Below are 21213 nucleotides of genomic sequence, written 5' to 3' on the forward strand. Positions count from 1 at the left end.
AATAGCATTATGATATACTTCTATCATGGCACGCTGAGATCTAGACCTTCAAAGCACGGCGTCAAATAACCGCATGTCAGCCTTGTCGTTGTTTTTGCTACTCTACTACTCATGCGCAACTTGATGATTAGTTATCTGGAACAATAAAGTTAAAACTTAGGAAGTTTGCTTACATATCACTAATTATTTATATATTGTTGTTTTATATATATGTTTATAGTTCATAGTCTAGTTGATTAATTTAGCGTCAACGAATATTAAATTTATGTTTTCTTAAAAGATATGTTATACATTTGTTTTAGTAAAAGTTGTAAAGAATTTAATTTGTACGTGATAATATTTTTTGTTAACGTATAATATATAGTATAATTAGGTAGCCGTTGATATCTCTAAGTAGTATAAAACAATAGTTTTACTCTTGTGTAATTTATCTATTTCAATCTGACATTTGTTTTAGTATGTTCAATTTTTTAAACCACACAACGAATTTTGTTAAAGGTTTCGTTGTAACTGCGATATTTTTTTTATGGAGGGTTTGTGTATATCATAATTGATTTATTAGGTTTTATGTAAGCTGGTAAATTCAATACTTTGTAATAAATTATGCTCATTCGAAACCGGAGTGGGCTGTTAGTTCTTATTAAAATTAATATATAGGTAAAAGTAATTAATACTTTTTATTAACTTTTTAAATACTAATATAGGTAATAATGTAAAGTAATTAAAGATATATAAATTTAAATACGTCTATCAGTATTCCTACTCGGTATCGTTTGGTACAAATTACAATGTAGTAACGAGATTTTTATTGTTATTAGTTAGATTTATGTATTACTTGTGGTGTGGATAAGCCATTATATAGAGATCACACTCAAATACGTCAATGTCATTGCAGTAGGAGATTGAAGGAATGGATTCCACGTTTACGATCTACGTGCTTTGTGTTCTAATGAGGTAGCTATACACAAGAGACACGGGATAATGAAGAGTTAGGCGCCTTTATTACTCGATGGCAGACTGTATACCATACCATAACATAGTTTGTAATTAATTTACTCATTTAATGTAATTGTTTATCAATCACCTGATTATATTATCCTTTTATTCACTGAATGATTTATAGCATTGGTATAAAAAAAAAACAAGATGTATAGTGGAAATACACTAACTACACAAAAAACACAATGTGTATTCCATCAAATTATACTAATCAAGCATATGATGCAAGACATATTTTTGCCAATTTCATAGAAATAATATATCAGATTTACGGTTAATTCAACTCCATTTAAGCTTTATCCTAAAAACTCTATATCCACAACTTAACTTATATATACAGGGATAACTTTATATATCTATATAAAATTCAAAGAAAACAAAACGGTATGAATAATTTATAGTAGGTAATTTTTTATTCATTTTTGACTTGTTGAGATTTTTATTATTTTTTAATGAATTAAACTGCTTACGCTCAGCATATAAAAATACAAACGAATACCTGTGGCTATACGTTCATACTCCAAAAAGGTAACAACAAACGGTTATAGTTAACAGGAAGCGCTATACGTGTGAAGAATATTATGTATCTACACTATGGTATCTCTGTTTGGGGGGAGCCTAATCAATCGTTTAATTCTTATCACGCACGTTCGTACATCGTTGAGTTAACACGCACTCCGCGACAGATTCAGTGTCGAGGTTGTTGTGTGACTGTGACCCCAGTAGACACTGCGAAATGTAAGGTCACAGTGTTGTATGTATGTGATTAGACTGTGAGAATACATTGAATTTACAAACATAATTCAGGAATCTCCATTAAGTCACACTATAAGATCGAGGACAGTCGTGTTTAAAATTGTTAATGATATTCTAAGAATTTAAACATTCTTATATTCAATTTGGATGTGCATTATGTTAAAAAATTTGGATCAGGCTTACGTGAGTTTGATTTTTTGATTGAGAACACATAATTATGGGGCATGGGGACGAGGAGATCTGGCTTTATATTAACAGAACGAGGCAAAGACCAAAAAGAAGAAAATTTTATGAATTGTCTCCAAAAAACCGACTTTATTCTTGTAAAAGTTAATATGGAACTAATATAAAAGTAATCTTTTACGATTACAAAATAATCATCAAAATTGATTCAAATTTGTAGTTAGTTAAGCAGAAAATAGTTATATTTTATGGACATTCCTGGTACTGTTGTTGTTTGCTGTAAAATTTGTTATTTATCGATGATATATTACAACACATCATAGAAAATTTGTTATCAATCAGTTATCCGCACGTATTTCGAATTACCTCACAGAAGTAGTTGGCAAGCTTGCTAATTACTTTTTAAACTTATTGTATCAACTAAAAAAATTTTAGATATAAACAAAGAAAATATTTGCAGTAAATAAAAATTCGAGTGAATCTTGTTAAAGTAGTAGCAATAAATAATCAGGTATAGATATTAGATTTGTCATTTTTATATATGTAGATTTGTCATTATAATGATATTATCGATTTTATATGAACAAGCCACACATTTATTAACGTGATGAATGTCTTTCGAAATACTCTTTTCTGTTTGATAATTTACTTGTAATTTAGAATTATTTTGTTGTTGTATAATTCATAACAATTTTATAAAACAACAAAATATTATTTTCACAAGATTAAGTATTCAGATTTAACTTCCTAAAAAGGGATTTGAATAATTAAGACGTTAACAAATAATACCTATACGAGGTTTGTCCGGAAAGTACGTATAAAAGTTTTTTAAAAATTTTATTTTACAATTATTCAGGTAAATCAATTTTATCCCCTTCAAAGTACTCCCCCTGTGACATAATGCACTTGTGCCAACGCCGTTTCCACTGTGAGAAGGCTCCTTGAAAGTCCTCTGGTTGTAGGTTTCTGCTGCCCCGTCGTAGCTTTTTTTATCTCATTTATGTCCCCCAAATGCCGCCCCCGAAGTACCAATTTGGTTTTTGGGAACAAGAAGAAGTCACACGGGGCCAAATCCGGCGAATAGGGGGGGTGTTCGGTCACCGTAATGGAATTTTTACTCAAAAACTCACGGACAACAAGAGAGGTGTGGGCAGGGGCATTGTCGTGGTGAAGAATCCAACGCCCCTCTCGCGCCAATTCTGGACGAACTCGTGCCACACGAGCTTTGAGGCGTCTGAGCACATCGACGTAGAATTTTCCATCAACTGTCTGGCCTGGAGGGACGAATTCTTGATGGACAATCCCCCGAACATCGAACTCTTTCTCGGCCCTCTCTGAATCTTTTTAGCCACTTGTGGACGGTTGGTTCCTTCACAGATCAACTGTTCTGAGATATTTCACGGCCATTCTTCGAGTTTCGAGAGAAACTTGATTACGACGCGCTGCTCTTCAACGGAAGCGGGCTCCATGCCGACGGGGTTTCGTTAAGAGGTAACTTCACAGATGGCGTGACAAGCCAGTTCGCACCGCACGGCGGTCAGACTAGAACTGAAGCATTGTTAGGGACATAAGGAAGGGGTCCTGCGCTTACCTGGCCTCCCCACTCCTCTTTCTCGCATTCCAGAACACTTTTATACGAACTTTCCAGACAGACCTCGTATACCTGCACCGTATCACAACAAAGGAGACATGACGCGAACGAACATTATTGTCTTTGTTCTGTCGTCTTATCGTGACAATGATTTAGTCCGCAGGCTGACTGATCAATTTGTTAAGGTAATACTTTTTCTTCAATTGCTAATGGCAGTAGAGATGTATAATTAACCTTATCGTATTAACATAATCGGACAAATGCGTGTCGATATTGTATATAAATTTGAAATTTTATTATGGATAGAAATTAGATACACAATATTTACGAGATTAATTATAAATTGATGCGTTCAAATGATACAACTTGGTGGAGTGGCCGTTAAAATATGATGTATACGGCATATGACGTCATCACAAATTCAATATGGCAATATATATAATTCAATTGCCACGCTTAGCAGGGGAGTTGGCAACTGCAGTTAGGCTTTATAGATGTTTTAAATGGGACGTTGCTGCCGTTTATTTAAGATAAGATTTAAGCCTAAAAGAATTATAAATAGATAAAATGATTATTACAAACTTTGCACTTATAATGAAAAAGAAAATAAAAAGCTATCAGGCTATAATTAATCAGAGTATTCTTGAATAGACCAGCCCCTACTAAAAGCACTCGTTCACAAGTATGACGAATGAGCCAGCCATCGTTGTGTTCAACCATATTATATGGAGCCCAACGACCCGCTTCACCACGCCACATTAAAGTGAGCATCACTTGTTTCAAGATACACAATTACGTCAATAATATCAATACTAAATTGAATGTGACAATCAGAATACCCACTCATTACAAAATTAAAATGTTATATATATAAATATTTCGATAATTTTATATAATTTTTTTAAATATTACATTAATCAGTAAAATAACAAAAGTGTCAACATTTTAAAAAATAAACAATGTCAGCCACTATTACATCTGCCAAGCATTTTTATCATTAATATATTCATCTACTAAAAATTTCTTTTTTATAACAGTTTTAAAACGTTTTTCGGGTAGGTCCAGGATAGATTTTGGTAGTTTATTATGAAATTGGGTTACGTCCGTTAATACTTGAACGTCCCCTTAGAGGTTAATACTCTCTTCTTATGAAGAAAGACCAGTGGGATGTTAATGGGTTGTTATGTAAATTGTCAAAATAGTTAAGCAAATAGATGCAGTGTTTTAACACATCTGTTGGGAAGTGGGTCGTATGTGTATGTTTATGTCAGTCAGATAAAATATGGGTTTTTACCTGTGGTAACAGCTAATCGCTTCTGACAATAGGTATAACTAATTTTGAAGAATGTGCCGTGGAAGATGACACGGTAATGACAAGCGGATGAACGCGATGGGCGAGTCACGAGCCTCGCCTCGGTTACATAAACTAGGGAGCAAATGTCAAACGTAGACCCTTCACTGGCTTATGTTATTTTAAACACACAAATGAAACACTGATCGTAATCTTTAGTAAATCGTATTACAGGAGGGAAACTGTGTTCAAAGTCGTCTACATAGTTTCTTTTATGATACTCGTGTTACTAAATTGTTATACTTGCATACGGTTGTTTCAATTTGGAGAGTCAGATATGGCAGTGACAATATTAGTCTAATTTATACTTCAGAATTCAGGAATATGAATGTATAGGGGTATTACGCATGCCATAGTGAATTGTGTATCTACGGTGCAGTACATGAATGAATGAATTAATAAAAATTCTGTTTTGTTCCCTTTAAAGAATGATAAAGATTGTTAATGTTGATAGACGATGGTTACTACTTTGCAATAAGCGGGTCGTTAACTTGTATGTAATTTTAAGAGCCATAAAAACACTTTAGTTGTTAGAAATAGCAACACACGAGAGTTTACATAAGGCAGGATTGTAAAACATTAAATGGAAATAAAAAATATAAGGATTATAAATTTAGTAATACAAATTTTGACCATCTACATAATAATAGACGATCAAAACTTCATCAAGACATTTAAAAAATAAATGTCTTTTTGCACACGAAACTTTAGTTTTCTAGTAAGGTGCCATAATTTGAACCTATAACGCCTTTGTTTTGAAACACGAATTCAGTGCCTTTATTTGTTTTTTCCTCGTAACTCGTAAGGTCCATAAAAATTGGCATCTCAGACCCTATTGTACGATTGAAACCTCATGTATTATTCATCGAATTGAAACCTGATATCGAGTTTGGCGAGATTACGAAAACTGACCAAGCACTTATAAACTGTTGATTCAGAATGCATAATTAGAATGATATACATTTGACGATTTATTATTGATTCTTTTGTCGTTAATTCTGATTGTATGATTTGTGACATGCAGATTATGTTCCGTAAAAAAATAACAATTTTAGTCGTGATGAAATTAATAGAAGATTGCTCCAACGTGGAAGCAAATAAATAGAATTATTAAAACCGGTTACAAATCACTGAAAATATTGAGTACATATTGACCAAAAAAAACCTATTCCTTTGGGAAGTTCCTAATAAACTGTCTTCAAACATCATGATTTAACACACGATAGGTAACGTCGATCGGTAGGATCGATCCTTTTTTATGAAGTCTACTGATTAACTTACCTATTGGCAGGCAATTACTACGGGCCCTACTACTTGTGCCGTGTATAAAATAATCAAACAGTAGAACGTTGCAGTACGAATAGCCGATAGAACTGACAACTCATTTAAGTATATTACAACTGAGTGCGAAATCTAACGAAGTAAAACGACCTTCACGGTTAATTAGTCAGTTGAATCGATCAATTAATGTTTTCGGGAGGATACTGCTCAATAAATCGATGGGGGAGTCAGGTTGCGCAAGCGCATATCGTCGAGTACTCCTACGCAGGCTGTGAGAACCAGTCGTAATAGGGACACGCCTGGACGGACTGTCTAAACGCACAACACCTGAATACTTATTACGAAACTGCATTTATAATTGTACTGAAATAGTATTTGAACAAATTAATGGTACGTGCATGTGGAAAGTGTGTTTGTTTTTTTTTCTTTCATAATCGTGAGCCGCTGTTGTACCTATTGATGTTGTAAGTTTTTATCTATGATAATATCTACTAGAATATTGCAATAGTTGAAAATTCTGTTCTTTAATTTATTTTTTGTAAAAATAAAGTTGGGATTTATAAGCAGAGAATGTTGACAATCAAATCAGTCGTTATGAAAAAATGGTTTAATGAAATTCTAAAATTATATTCTATCTATATTATATTTAAGAGCTGCGGTTTTATCGGTGAAGATAAGTAAATCAAGTAGAAGATTTAATTTAAAAACAGGTGTATATTTTATTACAATTGATTAAACGAATACTGAGTAGTAATGAAATGGTTACATTTACGAAAAAATATCCTAAATGGTGTTAATATAAATTGGATACTGTTTTGTTACGAATTACGTTAATCTCGATTATCACATGGACGAAGTCGCAAGCAGATTTAATTACCTAGTTTTAATTTCTAACATATTTTTGTTTGTAAGCCGACTTGTTAAATCAACATGGTTTTTTCCAATTTATTTAGTAAGACAAAAATAACATTTTTCGTAACAGAAAGTACTACATTAAAATTGGTTATAGTAATATGTAACCTACATTAACCTTAATATTACGTGTTATCCTATAAAAATAACATTGGCAATTTTCCAAACTCGATAACAAGTTACATTAAAAACCATACTATTAAGTTGTTCTACATTATTAGCATAGTGTAAATGAGAGAACTAAACGTTGATTAGTAAATAGATAGCTGTAAGCGTTAGGTTTGATTAATCTTTTTTTTTTTGTTATATTGTCATTAGAATATTATATTAAAAAAAATGTTATTAAAATTTTCACTTGAATATTTAATTTTGTTAGAAAATTCTATATCTATTTTGTTTTTAAAATCCTGAAAGAAGATCATATAATGTTAAACAAAATGTACATGAGACATACAAAGTACTGTAAGTACATACTATTAATAGTCCGGTACATTAATTTTATATGAATTGTTCTTTATAAAAGTTTGCCAGAAATAAAATTACAAAGGTTGGCTTTTTCCAATTTAATAGTTCTTTTTACGTCTCATTGTTTTCTGAAATGATATCGAATTAAGGGTTACGGCGGCGGCGGCGGCTTGTACTTTTTTGTCCGATTGTCGACCTTATAATTTTGTAAATAAGTTTTTGGTCCGTTGACTGAATAGTAATTTGGTACATCAAGTTGAAGAAAGTATAACGTGCGACAAGTTTCCTTTCTTGGTTCAAGAGGTCGTCTGACTCATTGGTACGAGGTCTTGTATGGCCAGAGCAAGGAGGCCGAGCGGAGCGATTGTAAGTTGATAGGTACTTATCATGTACCATATTGAATATACTCATAGTACGGGTTTTTCTGTACGTTTTTTATGCGCTAGACATTGATCGCTGACAGATTTCATCAGATTTGACTCCTGTCAGAAAATTCAATTTGGTAATCTGATGTGTTTTTTTTTTTATTTAAATCAAAATATAATAAAAATCAATACGTTTTTAAAGAGAATCAAGATTTTATCTTGTGGATGGACAGATATTCTAGCAAATAAAAAGTGACAGGATGTATCTATTTTTCGTAATGTAGGAATAAATTGCATAAAGTGCTTCGTGTCAGTATCATTGTATGCATCTATAGGAAGGCACGAACGCAGACTAAGTTGGAGGAATAGACATAATTATAGATAAAAATGCGAACAATACACACAAAAAATTTTGGGATATTGAGGTCCTTAGTTTTTGGAAGTCATTACAAAATTATTTTTCTTTCTTTCCCGTAGGTTTTTTTTTATACAACTTAGAATGGCAAACAAGCTGGCGGCTCACCTGATGGAAAGTGGCAACGGTCGCCTATAGACATAAGCAGTACCATGGACATAACAGAGTATACTGTTTCGCCCATGATACCCCCTATGCGTTGCCATTCCTGAGGACTCAGGTGTTATTCCTCTGTACCCTGTAAATTGTGTTGTAAGAAGCAATTAAGAGAACTTAATGGTCAAGGGATGAGTAGTAACGTCCCTCTTAAAACATCACCAAAGCCTAACTGCTGTTGTCAATCTGCCTGCTAAGCATGGCAACTACTGGCAAAACCGCCATTAAGGGGTGGCCTATGTTCAGTGGGGGACAGGTAATGGCTGGTATAATAAAACTTAAAAATCATTTAAATTAATTAAATTTCAATTAAGTAATTTTAAATTTCAAATAAGGAATTATTTGGAATTTTTAGCCGGTTTTAGACTACACTAATGAATAGTTTAGGTTTCGGGCGGGTGTAATGGTTTATTTATACGAAAGTTTAAATAGGTTTAATTATAAAAAATAATTAACTAAATAAAAAAATAATTCAATGATAGTGAAACCCGTATCTAAATCCACTGCGTGGTGTAGTAGTACTAAACAAATAAATAGATAGATGTGGACAGCGATTTTGTTTTATATTATTAAAGTTAAATTATTGTTATTTATTTCATATAGTTCATTTTATTGATAAAATAGTATATAAAATGAACAAATCGTTAGGATTTAAAATGACATGTTTTTTTAGTGTTATATGTATTATTAAATTATATACATATTGTTTATTTGTAGTAAAAAATAAAATTTTTAATAACAATAATTATTTGTCTGTTGTACTATGTTGTAATTATTATGTCAGTTTTACTCACGGTTAAAATACGGGGAATGCTATGTTGTAAATAGGAATTCAATACGTAAGTGGAGCCGACATAAATAATTACATTTTTAACTAAGATACTTTCAATGTATACTAACGACTTTATTATCAAACACCGCACCTAAAATTAGGTGAATTCCACTTTGGATTTCACTTGAATTTATAGGTAGATGGATTAACGTGCAAAGGTAACAACAATATGTATGTAAATGCAAGTATCAAACATCCTTAGATCATAAAAACCTTGGCGCCTATTATCCCCAAAAATATCTTGTACGTGCTAAAATACAAGTATGTAATATTAAAGATTCGTGACTGTGAATTTATATTTATTAATATGAGTAGTATTACGTCTGACGTTTATTGCATTTGATTTTGTACATTTTTTATTACGAAATTTTTGTATTTTTATTTAAATGGAATATCACATAAATATCTTGCATCTACTTAAGAAAATATTCGCGAATTTGTTGACATAAGATTTTCATTTTCAGTTTCATGACAAATTTTATTCTAATCTGTATTGAAGCTGTGAAAACGATACGCAAATATTGCTGCTTGAATTGGATTAGTATTTTTAGAAAGGTTTTTCATATACACTTTTGAGTAGTGATTTTTATAATATAAAATGTATCATAAAATTTGTGCATATAAGGTACTCATTATTTATTTATGAATTACTAATTGTTAATATGTTATTGGATATTTTTAAATTACGGTGTAATAAAATATGATTGTGCATATTAGCGCGACTGTATTCTTAAGGTCGTGGCCACGTGTATTTTTCAAACATTTTTGACAATGCACGATGTCAAAATTATCCTGTTTTCTAAGAAAACTTATAATAATATTATTTATCGCATATATTCTTATATATATTAAAACTATGTTATATGGCTTCAGAAAGGGCACATGTTTATAATTCGTAATGTTTTATTTGTAACTTACTGTATATTTTCACCAACTATGAACCTAATTTAAATTATTTTCAATACATAATTGCTTTTATATAATTAATTATTTATATTATTTGTTAATCTTTATAACCTGTATCTTTATATACTGTATTACTTTTTCAAGGAAACAAAAAAGAGTTTTCATTCTTTCAAGATTTTTTTATTTTTGTTTTTTCATGTATTAGTCTACGCTAATTTAATATTTTGTTGAAGTAAAAAAATATATAATATATATACAGACTACAGAACTACAGAAATCTTATTAACATTTATTAAACGATAGTGTATAGTGATGAACGGATGTTTGTTATTTTTTCACACAATAACTTAGTGAAATTCAGTACACATATAAGTTATATCGTAACTTAGCACATAGGATATCTCATGTACTTACTGGTTCATGCGGGTGAAGCCGCGGCATATAGCTAGTGCCATATAATGCTCAGAATGATAAGATCGTTGCAGACTTAAATGATCAAGATGGGCTCCTTTTACATCGCAAATTGCTTGGTTTTTAAATTTTTACTTACCATTGTTAGTATGCTGATACTTATCAGACTTCCAAATGTTTTAAAAATAATATTTTTATTGTATAAATCGAAATAAATTTCTGCACAAACTTTTTTAGGACCTGGGTGTGACTGAATTACATGTATTTGGGCGTACGTACACTCCTTTGCGAGAAAAACGGTCACTTTTGAATACAGAAACAGGTCATCAACATATAACTTAGGAAAAAGGATTTCATTCAGGAACAGACATACATACATACATTTACGACGAGTTTCATAAATAATATTTTGATAATATTTAAATTTAAAATGCGAAATCGTGTATTTTTAACAAATAAAATGAATATGAAATCAACATGGGAGTACACATTATTTATTGATAAAACTCTTAAAAATCAATTTAGAATTTGTGACGCAATCGTCAAATAGTCGCAAAATAGTTTAAGATTCTGTTCTAGAAAAAAAAAACAGATTTAAAGAGGCTAAAATAGTTATTTTAATTTAAAAACGAAACTACTCAAAAATACTAACTACTAAAAATCAGACGACTTCTTTTAGAAGTTGCTTAATGAAAAATATTTTAAAATAATTGTAACGCTATTATTTATATATATTTTCATTAATATGAAGGTAAGTTAAAATTTGGTAAGAGGAGAGATTATATCCTAACTTAGAACATAGGATAATTTATATATTCATTCACGTGCGTGAATTTGCGGGATATGGCTAGTTAAAAATAAATTCAATGAAATATGTCTGTGTTGCATAGTTTTTGTTTTCTTACCTTAAAAAGTTTTAATTACGTTTGTGAAATTCTAGTTATTGGCAATGCTGTTAAAAGACGACCGGTTAAAATATGCCATCAGTGCATAATCTAATAATGTTGTGAATATATTTACCTACATGACCGCCGCGCCCAAACCAGTTGTCGTGTGTGATATCATAGCACTGGCGCTATAGATGATCGTGTTTATTTGGCCATTTGAGACACAGTATTTTTAGTACGATGTAGGTGACAGCTTAATTTTGATAGTTTTACAATACTACTTTTACTAATGGTGTTAGGTACCGCCCTCTGGTGTCATTTTTAGGCCACCTTCCACGCCACCAAAAGTGGCTTACTTGACGATGACTTTACGTGTCTTTCGAATCACAAAACAAGTGACAGTAATCTACTATTGTTTTTCTTTTATTGTATTATCTTTTTTAGTTATATATTTGTAGTCAAAGTCAGTCTAGTAATCATTCAATAGTCTCACAATTAAATGCTTTGTTGAATTCACAAGTTTCGTTTTATTATTTATTTTTAGTTTTATTGATTAGCCATTCGCATTATGCTACAACGCACGTAGTATAGTTCAAAGTTTTGTTTGTTTATCTGATTTGCAGTAGGCTACCACCTGTTCAATAGTTTAGCATTCATACACATCAGCAATTTATTGCTGCTTATGGAGTCACCGATTTGTATTGTGACCGGCATATTGATTGACTGAGATAAAAAGTAACATAATGTCCTTAACTACTACATTTTGTGTATGCTTAATTTTGTTTCACTATGGATTACCACTATAGGTGACTTATGATTGACGTGTGTAGGTTTACTGGTATTAACTGGAAGCGAGGAAGTAAAGATTGTGCTCATTGTGGTGACTTAAGAGGGGCTTATCTTCAGCTGTGGATTGCAATAAGCTGATTGCGATGATGAAAGGACCAATAATATAATATATGACCATAGAAAAGGTTATTAATTTGTTTGTTAAGCGACAGTTACTACTTTCCATGAAGTGTGCCGTCAGCTTGTTTGCTATTCCAAAATATATAAAAATAGACATATTAATTAAAACGTATCTATCAATATCCATTAAATAGAACGAGACTGCATTGTCTGCATTTTACTCCTTCTTAGGCGTGTGTTAACGAAAATGTGTCTATTGATATATTCGATTATCACCTTTGTAGAGGGGTTTACTAGAAATAAATCTAGAAGTTAGTATACTTGCAATATTTAGTAAAAATATTTAAAAAAAAACTATTAATTAAAAGTAATGGTGTATGGTTAAACGATTTGTTACAGTCGGTAACTTCAGTTATACATACGATTAAGCAAACAAGGCCCCGTAAAATCTGTAGGTATTGTACGAGTGTTCTATGTTCAAATACACAATTGAAAATTTACCATGGCAGTGTCTGTATTTTTATTTTAAAAATTCCACACTGTATTGATTATCAAATCATTCGATATACTACAAGTAGTTATTTATGACATTAAAACAGACTTTAATAATCATCAAAAAGATTCTAAGACTAGATATTATTATCATAACAGCTTGTAGACTAGACATATTAGACTTAAAATATTTCAATTTTGAACATAGAATCGTGTGTCCACAAGTAGATTTTGTTTTATAACGAGCAGTTTTTTTTGGTCTGCAAATAAAAACGGCTTTAAACGTTACAACTTTAACTGACTGTCATAAAAGTAATAAATTAAAAAAATTGTCAAAATCGATTCGAAATCCGCGACGTAATCGCGTTACATAGCAGTCACATGATGTCATGGTGAAGGTATATAAGTAATACAGGTAGTCAATTCAGTTACATGTGCTAACAAGTTATCTACACCAATACACGACAAATTTACAGAATCCATTAGATTATTGCAATAAATTGTTCAAAATCTTCGGTCTCTGACTGCATATGCTAATAGATAAATTGTGTACTAAAAAAAAAAACTTCAACTGTAGCAAAAAGAGTTATTTTGATTAATTAATTTTTATAATTAATGATTAAAATTTTTCATTCCTTCTTATTTTTGAAGTCGATTGAAAAAATAAAAATACATTGCATGTTGGTTTTCAATTTGTGTTAAATAGTTTAAATATAATGTAAAAAAAATATTTAATAGTAGTATTGTTTTTATTTATTTTTTCAATTTTTTAACGATTTCTATGTATATGTATGTATAACGGGAAATCAATGAATTTATTTTAAAGTACCATATCTACTTATCCTGAAAAAGTCTTCCGGATGAAGTCGAAACAATTGTCGGAAACGACAAACACAGTAAGTTCATAAAAGTCCCGTTATACATATAGGTATAAAGACATTACTAAATAGTAGATTGAATAATTTTGTATTACGACAGCTCGATTCGAATCCATATCTTTCATTTGTCCTACCTGAGTGTTATTCGAGATATATGAAAGGTATATTTCTTTGCAGATTAAAAGCTACGTCTACTGAATGAGCTAGTTGCGAGTTCACAACTGTTTAATGTTTCACTGTATTGCCATAAGGTTCGCAGGGTGGTAACAAATTATGCAGAATTACATTTTTATTTTGAAATATAATTACAGTTTTTCCATAAATTTATTAATATAATGTTTTATTTTTGGTTTTTGGTGATTGCATTGATAAATCTGTAATGCTCGTTAAAAATATGTATATATAATATAAATAAATTGATGGAAATTTACAAACAAGCAAATTTTTTAACCTATTTTTCTAATAACATTACGGCTAGCACAAGCGCCATTTACAAATATAGATTAAACTACTAAAAATATTTTGATTTGGTGTTGTTGTTTTATATTAAAATTTAATGAGTAACTACAAAATTCGTAGATATTAGAATAGACCTCTAAGTTAATGTGATGTCAAGACAGGTTAGTCACAGTATGTAGTCGTCTATGTTAATGAGTATTTATACAATCGTTACATCGTCGCCACATTTACGCCCAAGGTCGTTATTTTGTATTGTCGGTAATACGTTTAATCAATAAGTGCTAAACAGACTTTTAATAAGTTTTAAATAAAGGTTGGTTCTCAAACTATATGTTATTCGTTATCTAGAGGTGGTAGAGAAAGATAAAAGTCGTCTCCGTAGGTACTTACGACGCGTTCATGTTTTCGTTACCGAACAGCTATGTTTACATTGCTGTATTTTAGTTTAAAGGATGGGTATATTATTGACAGTATAGGATAGGAACACATAACTTACTAAGCAGAAATGGACCGATGAGGTAGCATATGTGTGTATTTCGTGATATCTTCGGTGCTGCTCAAGTCAATAGGCGAAGGATACTATTTTCCATTAAGTTGACCGTTATATTTTTTATTGTTCTAAGTTTTTAAAAAAAGATAATTAAGAGGTCAAACATCCAGAACCAAAATAATTTAGTAAAATTATTTTGATATAGAATGACATATTTATTGTGTTAATTGTGACGAAATGAACGTGGAATCAAGATGAAAGTAAATAAACTCTTATGAATAACAAAATAAGATTAATATTTACTCACTAAAGTAGTATAATCTAATTGTACACCTTCTCATTTAAATCGCTTCAAAAATATCATTACTATCTAACTGAGATACTTAGTCACGAGGCGATACAAACATTCTCTTCTAGTAAAGATGTGATTTACTCTCACTTAATACCTATAAGAGGTACGGTTCAGTCGAACGAAATAATACTAATACTATAATATCCTGTCACCTCACTCTCACAATCCCGAAAATGCGGGAAACACGTCTATTTTGTGTGACTGCAAATAAGGGATCACACTACCGAGATCAGCGGGATTTGAGGGATGGAAAAAGTCTTTTATAGTTATAAAAGACAATAGGGCCGATTTTGAAACGTAATTTTCTGAAAACAGTTTCATTCTTTGATTTAATCTCAATGTACAAATAAAAAAAAAATGATATGATGGCAGCGATATTTATTGTGATAGTGAAATTACAGGGTAAGGTAGAGCATAATCCTTTGGGATGGAAAAGCGTAAATGGTACCTTAGATGCTTTAGTGTGTTATGTGAAGTATGTGTATAGTTATATTTATAGATGATGGTTATCATTTTTCATCAAGTGGATTGTAAGCTTGTTTCCCACTTAAAATGACTTATTTTATAAACTATTTAGTAAATTTATTAATTTCAGACAAATCTAGCAGCGTGAAACCTATTCCAATTTTCATAATTAGTTCAAACATCTGTAGTCTATGAAATTGTTCCGTTTCTCAATCGTTGCTTAGGCCACAGAATTATTAGATACGATTATAGTTTAAATATTTTAAGCTATAGTTTTTTAAGTATAACATATTGACTATTTTACATAATTTATATAAAAAGTAATTTGAAGCCATGTAGAGTTTGAAAACTTTCGGAAGACATCCATTTGGGACTTTATTAATGTTACAGAATAGGGCCTGTAATAAAATGTGGTATCTATGACATACATATTTTATGGTAATTTTAAAATACATAAAATGTAACATAACTAATAACTAATATAAAATAATGCGTAACTTTAATTACCCAGAGTCGGGTCTGTGGGTGGCCCTACACGCGTTTGAACGCGACGATTTATCGCTATGAAATATTACAATAATAAAATAAGAAATTAAACTATTTATATTTATATTAATATCATTATATTGCAGTCCATATCACCAAATAATCTTAATGTTGTCTTAAATTTTTTATTTCTAGGTATACAGGGATGTTCTGAAATGCCGATCACAGCTGTTTCGCGAGAGACGCCGCCAGCGTCGCCTCCACTTCAACCCACCACGTACGAGGAAGCCTTGGCAACCGTATGTATAATTTATATACTATTGTGAATTACTATTTCCTTTTTGTTTCCAATATGTGACTTTACTTTGAGTAAATTATTACTATTGGATAGCGAATAAAATATTTTATAAACTTGCACGATATAACCTGTTTACTATTATAAAAATTGTTTGAAGTAAATCAACCAACTATGTAGTTATGAATCTAACATCATTGAATTTTTAAAATATGTGCATTATGTTTTGTCAACTCAATGATAATTCGCAAATATATTTGTTGATATTCATTAGTTGTAGTAAACTTACTCTGATATGAACCATGGGCTATTGTTTCAAATAATAAATAAATAAATTATATTTAAGAATACCTTTTCGGTATTCTAAGTATATATCAATTATAACTATCTTTTAAGTTATAAAGTAATGAAAGGGAAAATAATGAAAGCGTGAGAAAAATTCGAAGGCTCAATGTTAATACATTGAGTCTTCGAATAGGGTCATGGTCACACACAACATAGAATTAATTTGCTTTGGTACCATGTAAGTAAAGTAGTCGCAAAGGTAAAAAAGGTAGCTTTTTTAAATTTACAAATACTTTTACAAATATTTAGTCTGTAGATAGTATTTAATACATAACTAGTAAACCTGATATATATGATATAAGATAATAACAGAGTAATCTGAATTAACATAAAAATACATCATCGTTTTACAACATAATTAAACTGTTGATTAGAATAAACAAGTTCGAAAAATTTAACCAAGTATAATTTAGAGTTCAAAAATGCATAATTTAAATTGAATAAATAAGAACTTAGAACTTTTGATATTGTTTTTGTTTTTATGTAACACTGGAAAAATTCTCGAAGGAGACAAGGATTTACAAGCGGTAAACATAGTTTTTATTACGTGAATAATATCGCAGGCTTCAAACCATAGGAATATATAAGCAAAAAATAACTTTCGACATAAATAATGTAATTATTATTTTAAATAACGTTGAGCTTAAAATTATGTATTTTACATAATTAAAATATTTAGTATTGAACTGAAGGGTTTTGCAAGTACGCTCTATGATTTGAAGATAGATATGATTTAAAATTCTCTTATTTTTTATGTTTACAATTGTCGGTTTAATTCTAAAGTTAAGTAATAATGTATTATGTTATTTACTATGCATTACCAAGTCACAGTTTTCCAATTTATATATCAAGGAATTTATTTTTATTTTTAACGGTATTTACAGTTCTAAAATTTAAAAGTTTAAAAATCGATTTATCTGAAAACGTCTTTTATAAATATTTAAGTCAAAGGAAGTTATTTAACTATCCACTGAGATACAGGCTCGGCCTAGTTCGGTGGCTAGTAGATCTAACTAAATGTAATTTATAATTCAATAAAGACAGTTATTATTATTAGAATTTAGGATCACTCGCTTTAAAACCTGTTTTACAGGTGTACACGGGATTAAGCCAAGTGCATAACTGTGTGCTATTATTTTTGTATAAACATAATTTGTTTGTGTAATCTGTTTGTAATAGCATGTTAAGCAGTAGATATACCAGGAACTTTTAGTCCAATTTGCAGTAACTTCCTGGCAAATTGATATGTATTTAGATTATTGTTATTATTACCGAATAGAAATCTGGAGTCTAACAAAAAAAATCAGATAAAAGCATTTTCACAGTTAAATAGGCATTTGCTAATAATATTAGCTATTTATTTTTGTAAATACCAAAATTATATAACTTATCTTGGAATATTAAGGAAGGACATAAACATTGACACATAAAAATATTTCGAAATAACGGCGTAATTGTCGATTATTAGTGATGCGCATGGTTCCACTGGCCTAGAACGGTTCGTGAAGAAACTTATACGAAACAGCATCGCCAACATCATCGGCACATATTTAAGTATAAACATTGATTTGTTATGCTAATTCGTTATCGCCTTGACATGTGATTTGCAAAACTCGAAGGAGTTGCTGGTGGTAGCTCCAGTGCGACATCGCGCACCGACCGTATCGACTCGTATCTCGCACCCATTGCTTCACTGTGTGAATGGAAAATGCCCATAATAAGGCAAACGGACGTAGTACAATCCACCTGCATACAATAGCTTAGTAGTGAGCGAATCCCAGCATCAGACGCGCGGCCTCCTTCAGTGAAATATTTTTGAAAAATGAACTACAGTTTTTTATGTAAATAAATTCGACGCAGTTTACATAATATTTTTGGTGGTGATATAAGTGTTAAAACTAGTGACCGTGATTATTGTATCGAAGTTGTTATTATCGATATAAAAATAACGATTAAGTGATTATTTATTTTGGATTCTCGTAAAACCAATGATCGATAATAACTTAGAAATGTGCGTGAAACATTAGCGTGTGTAACGGTTATGTTTGAGACCTTGGTTATTATTTCAATTTATCTAATTAATGTTAACCACTTATTTGATGTTTTGGCGTTTTCTCACGTATAGTAAATCCATTGCGTGCAGTAGGTCATACATTATTTCAATATTTATGTATGTAGGAGGTAGGTATAATCATATAAACAAAGTTATAAACATTTTGGTGCTCATTATGATATTTCCAAGTCTGTTTATACGAATATTTTGTGCGACATCCATGAACTACCGTAAAATATCCTGTTGTGAAGTAGCAATATATGCTAATGCAATGTTTCTAGTATAATCTTTGACAATTAAGGATATAAGTTCAGCGACAAAGCATGAAATGCTATGGGCGGACACGAAGTTATTCAACTGTTATATGACAGTCTCTATGAGGTGGGCCGTTAAGCTTAAATCGAATTATTTTAATTAATCAAATTTCGAGTAAGTAATTTAGCCACTGAATGTCTGTGTGACAAATATTTGCCGATATTGAGTGAGTACTTTTTCACTAATTTCGTCGACTGTATTACGATTGATCGAGTTCGGTTTTTAATTGTTCGTTTTTGATAACAGTGTATATGAATTGTAGTTGTAAGGAAGACGTTATATTATACTCGTAAGAAATATTATTTCTGTATTCTAATACACTAATGTATATAATTGTGAGTTCGTTTCTTATCTCTTAGTTTCTTAGAAATTTAGTGTGCAGATAATATTTAGGAATGCGAAGGACATAAGCTATATTTTTATCCCGGATTATTCATCTTAAACCGTTAGTTGTCCACTGCTGAACATAGGCTTCCCCCAAAGGGGGGTTTGTTAGTAGTTGCCACGCTTGGCAGGTGGGTTGGAAGTCATAGTTAGGCTTTGTTGATGTTTTAAGAGGGACACTACTTACTATCCCTCGAAGGACTATCACTGGAAAGAAAGAGGTGGCTCATTCTATGCTGGGACCAACAAGCGGATTATCAATATGTATTTTGATAAATCTTGTTATACTATATATTTCAGTGGCAACTGAAATATAGTGGCACTAGCTTTTACCCGTGTTTTTTTGTTCGCGTGACTGGAATACGTTCATTGCCTTGAATAAAATGTAGTCTATGCCCTTGTTCAACAAATATAGTATGTTAAGACATTAAGAGGTAACAAATAAAAAAAAAAAAAACTCACTTTGACATTTATAATATTAGTAAGAATTTATAGCCTTAAAGTTATAATTAAGAGATTCATATTGTATTAAATTTATTAGGTACCGGTAATATATATGCTCACTAGTGATTTTATTAATACAAAATATGCGTAAAGTAACTTAGCAGTTACGGTTTTTTTCATGCAACTTAGAATGGCAAATAAGCTGATGGCCCAAACAAGAGTATACTGCTTTGCCGAAGATATCCCCCATGCGTTGCTATTTCAGAGGACACGGGTGTTATTCTTTTGTACCCTGTAAATTTACTGCCATATCCCACCCCTCAAACTAAAACACAGCCATGCAAACTCAACTGCTTTACGGTAGAAACGAATTTGTTAATAATTCAAACCATAGTAAAATCGTAGTAATGAGAATAGATCGATATTACGCAAGAGCATTCACGGTGCGGGTTTAAATTCAGCGACAATTTAAGAATAGCCTGTTCACCTTGCTGGCGCCGTGGGAGCGCCATTTTATGGAAATACCATACGGTAACTACCGCATTTCTAAACTGACTTGATAACACATTGTCTAATAGAATTTAAGTAGGTAATCGCCACAGTAGTGGATATACAAAAATATGTTAAGTATATTAAATTCATATTATTTAGGATGATTTTTTTAATGGGTGATGGTGAAATGGTAACACCATTTATACTATCGGCGTACGTTGGTATGAGTACCAGTGAGTGATATATATATATATATATATATATATATATATATATATATATATATATGACCTCCACGCGATTCCCCCTGGAAACCACCGTAGTTAATTTTTGTTAAATTCGTCATGAGGCGTCAATTGATCTGCTCTAATCCTTAGCTATTGTCACTCACTAGTGCTCTCACCTGCGTATACTGATAGGGCAGGCAGGGATCCTGTTTTATTATATAAAAATGAAGTAAGTAATTGTGACAGTGACGGTTGTACAAAATATATTAACTCCATTAATCCTTTACGAGTCTTTTATGGGTGACGATGGAAAGGTAAAATAGTGGTGAATTCATCACAACTAGCTCGTTGTGATGAATTCACCAGCAATTAATATTCCAGGAAAGACCGCGTGGAGTTCCATTTGACATTTTATTTTATATATTTCTAGCAATGGAGCTGTTAATATCCTTTGCTAATAATCCCCTCTCCCTCTGCTAGGGGGATTATGGACTGTTGTTATTGTTGTGAACGTAACGCTCGATTTCACCACAATTCGCCATGCATTACCTTAAGTTCAATGTGGCAAGGCGAGACTTTAGACGTTTACTGTTACGATCACGTATTACCACTACTGG

General features: G+C 31.2%; 1 protein-coding gene across 5 annotated transcripts in view; it reads left to right on the forward strand.

Moving 5' to 3' along the window:
- The window catches only part of LOC113520850 (uncharacterized), a 150668-nt gene that overhangs the window by 12550 nt on the left and 116905 nt on the right, over window positions 1-21213 (forward strand). For 3 of the 5 annotated variants that reach the window (XM_031910449.2, XM_026906273.3, XM_052902551.1), the window contains exon 1: window positions 18364-18737. Coding sequence is in view for 2 of the 5 variants with exons in the window: in XM_026906274.3 (XP_026762075.2) it covers window positions 16257-16340 (84 nt within the window). In the remaining 3 variants the exon portion in view is untranslated. Of the gene's footprint in view, window positions 1-16236; window positions 16341-18363; window positions 18738-21213 lie in introns of those variants that run through there. The other 2 variants (XM_026906274.3, XM_026906275.3) reach the window with 2 other exon arrangements.

Source organism: Galleria mellonella, unplaced genomic scaffold (assembly GCF_026898425.1).
Source record: "Galleria mellonella isolate WM207_F2 unplaced genomic scaffold, CSIRO_AGI_GalMel_v1 utg9223, whole genome shotgun sequence".
NCBI lineage: Eukaryota > Metazoa > Arthropoda > Insecta > Lepidoptera > Pyralidae > Galleria > Galleria mellonella.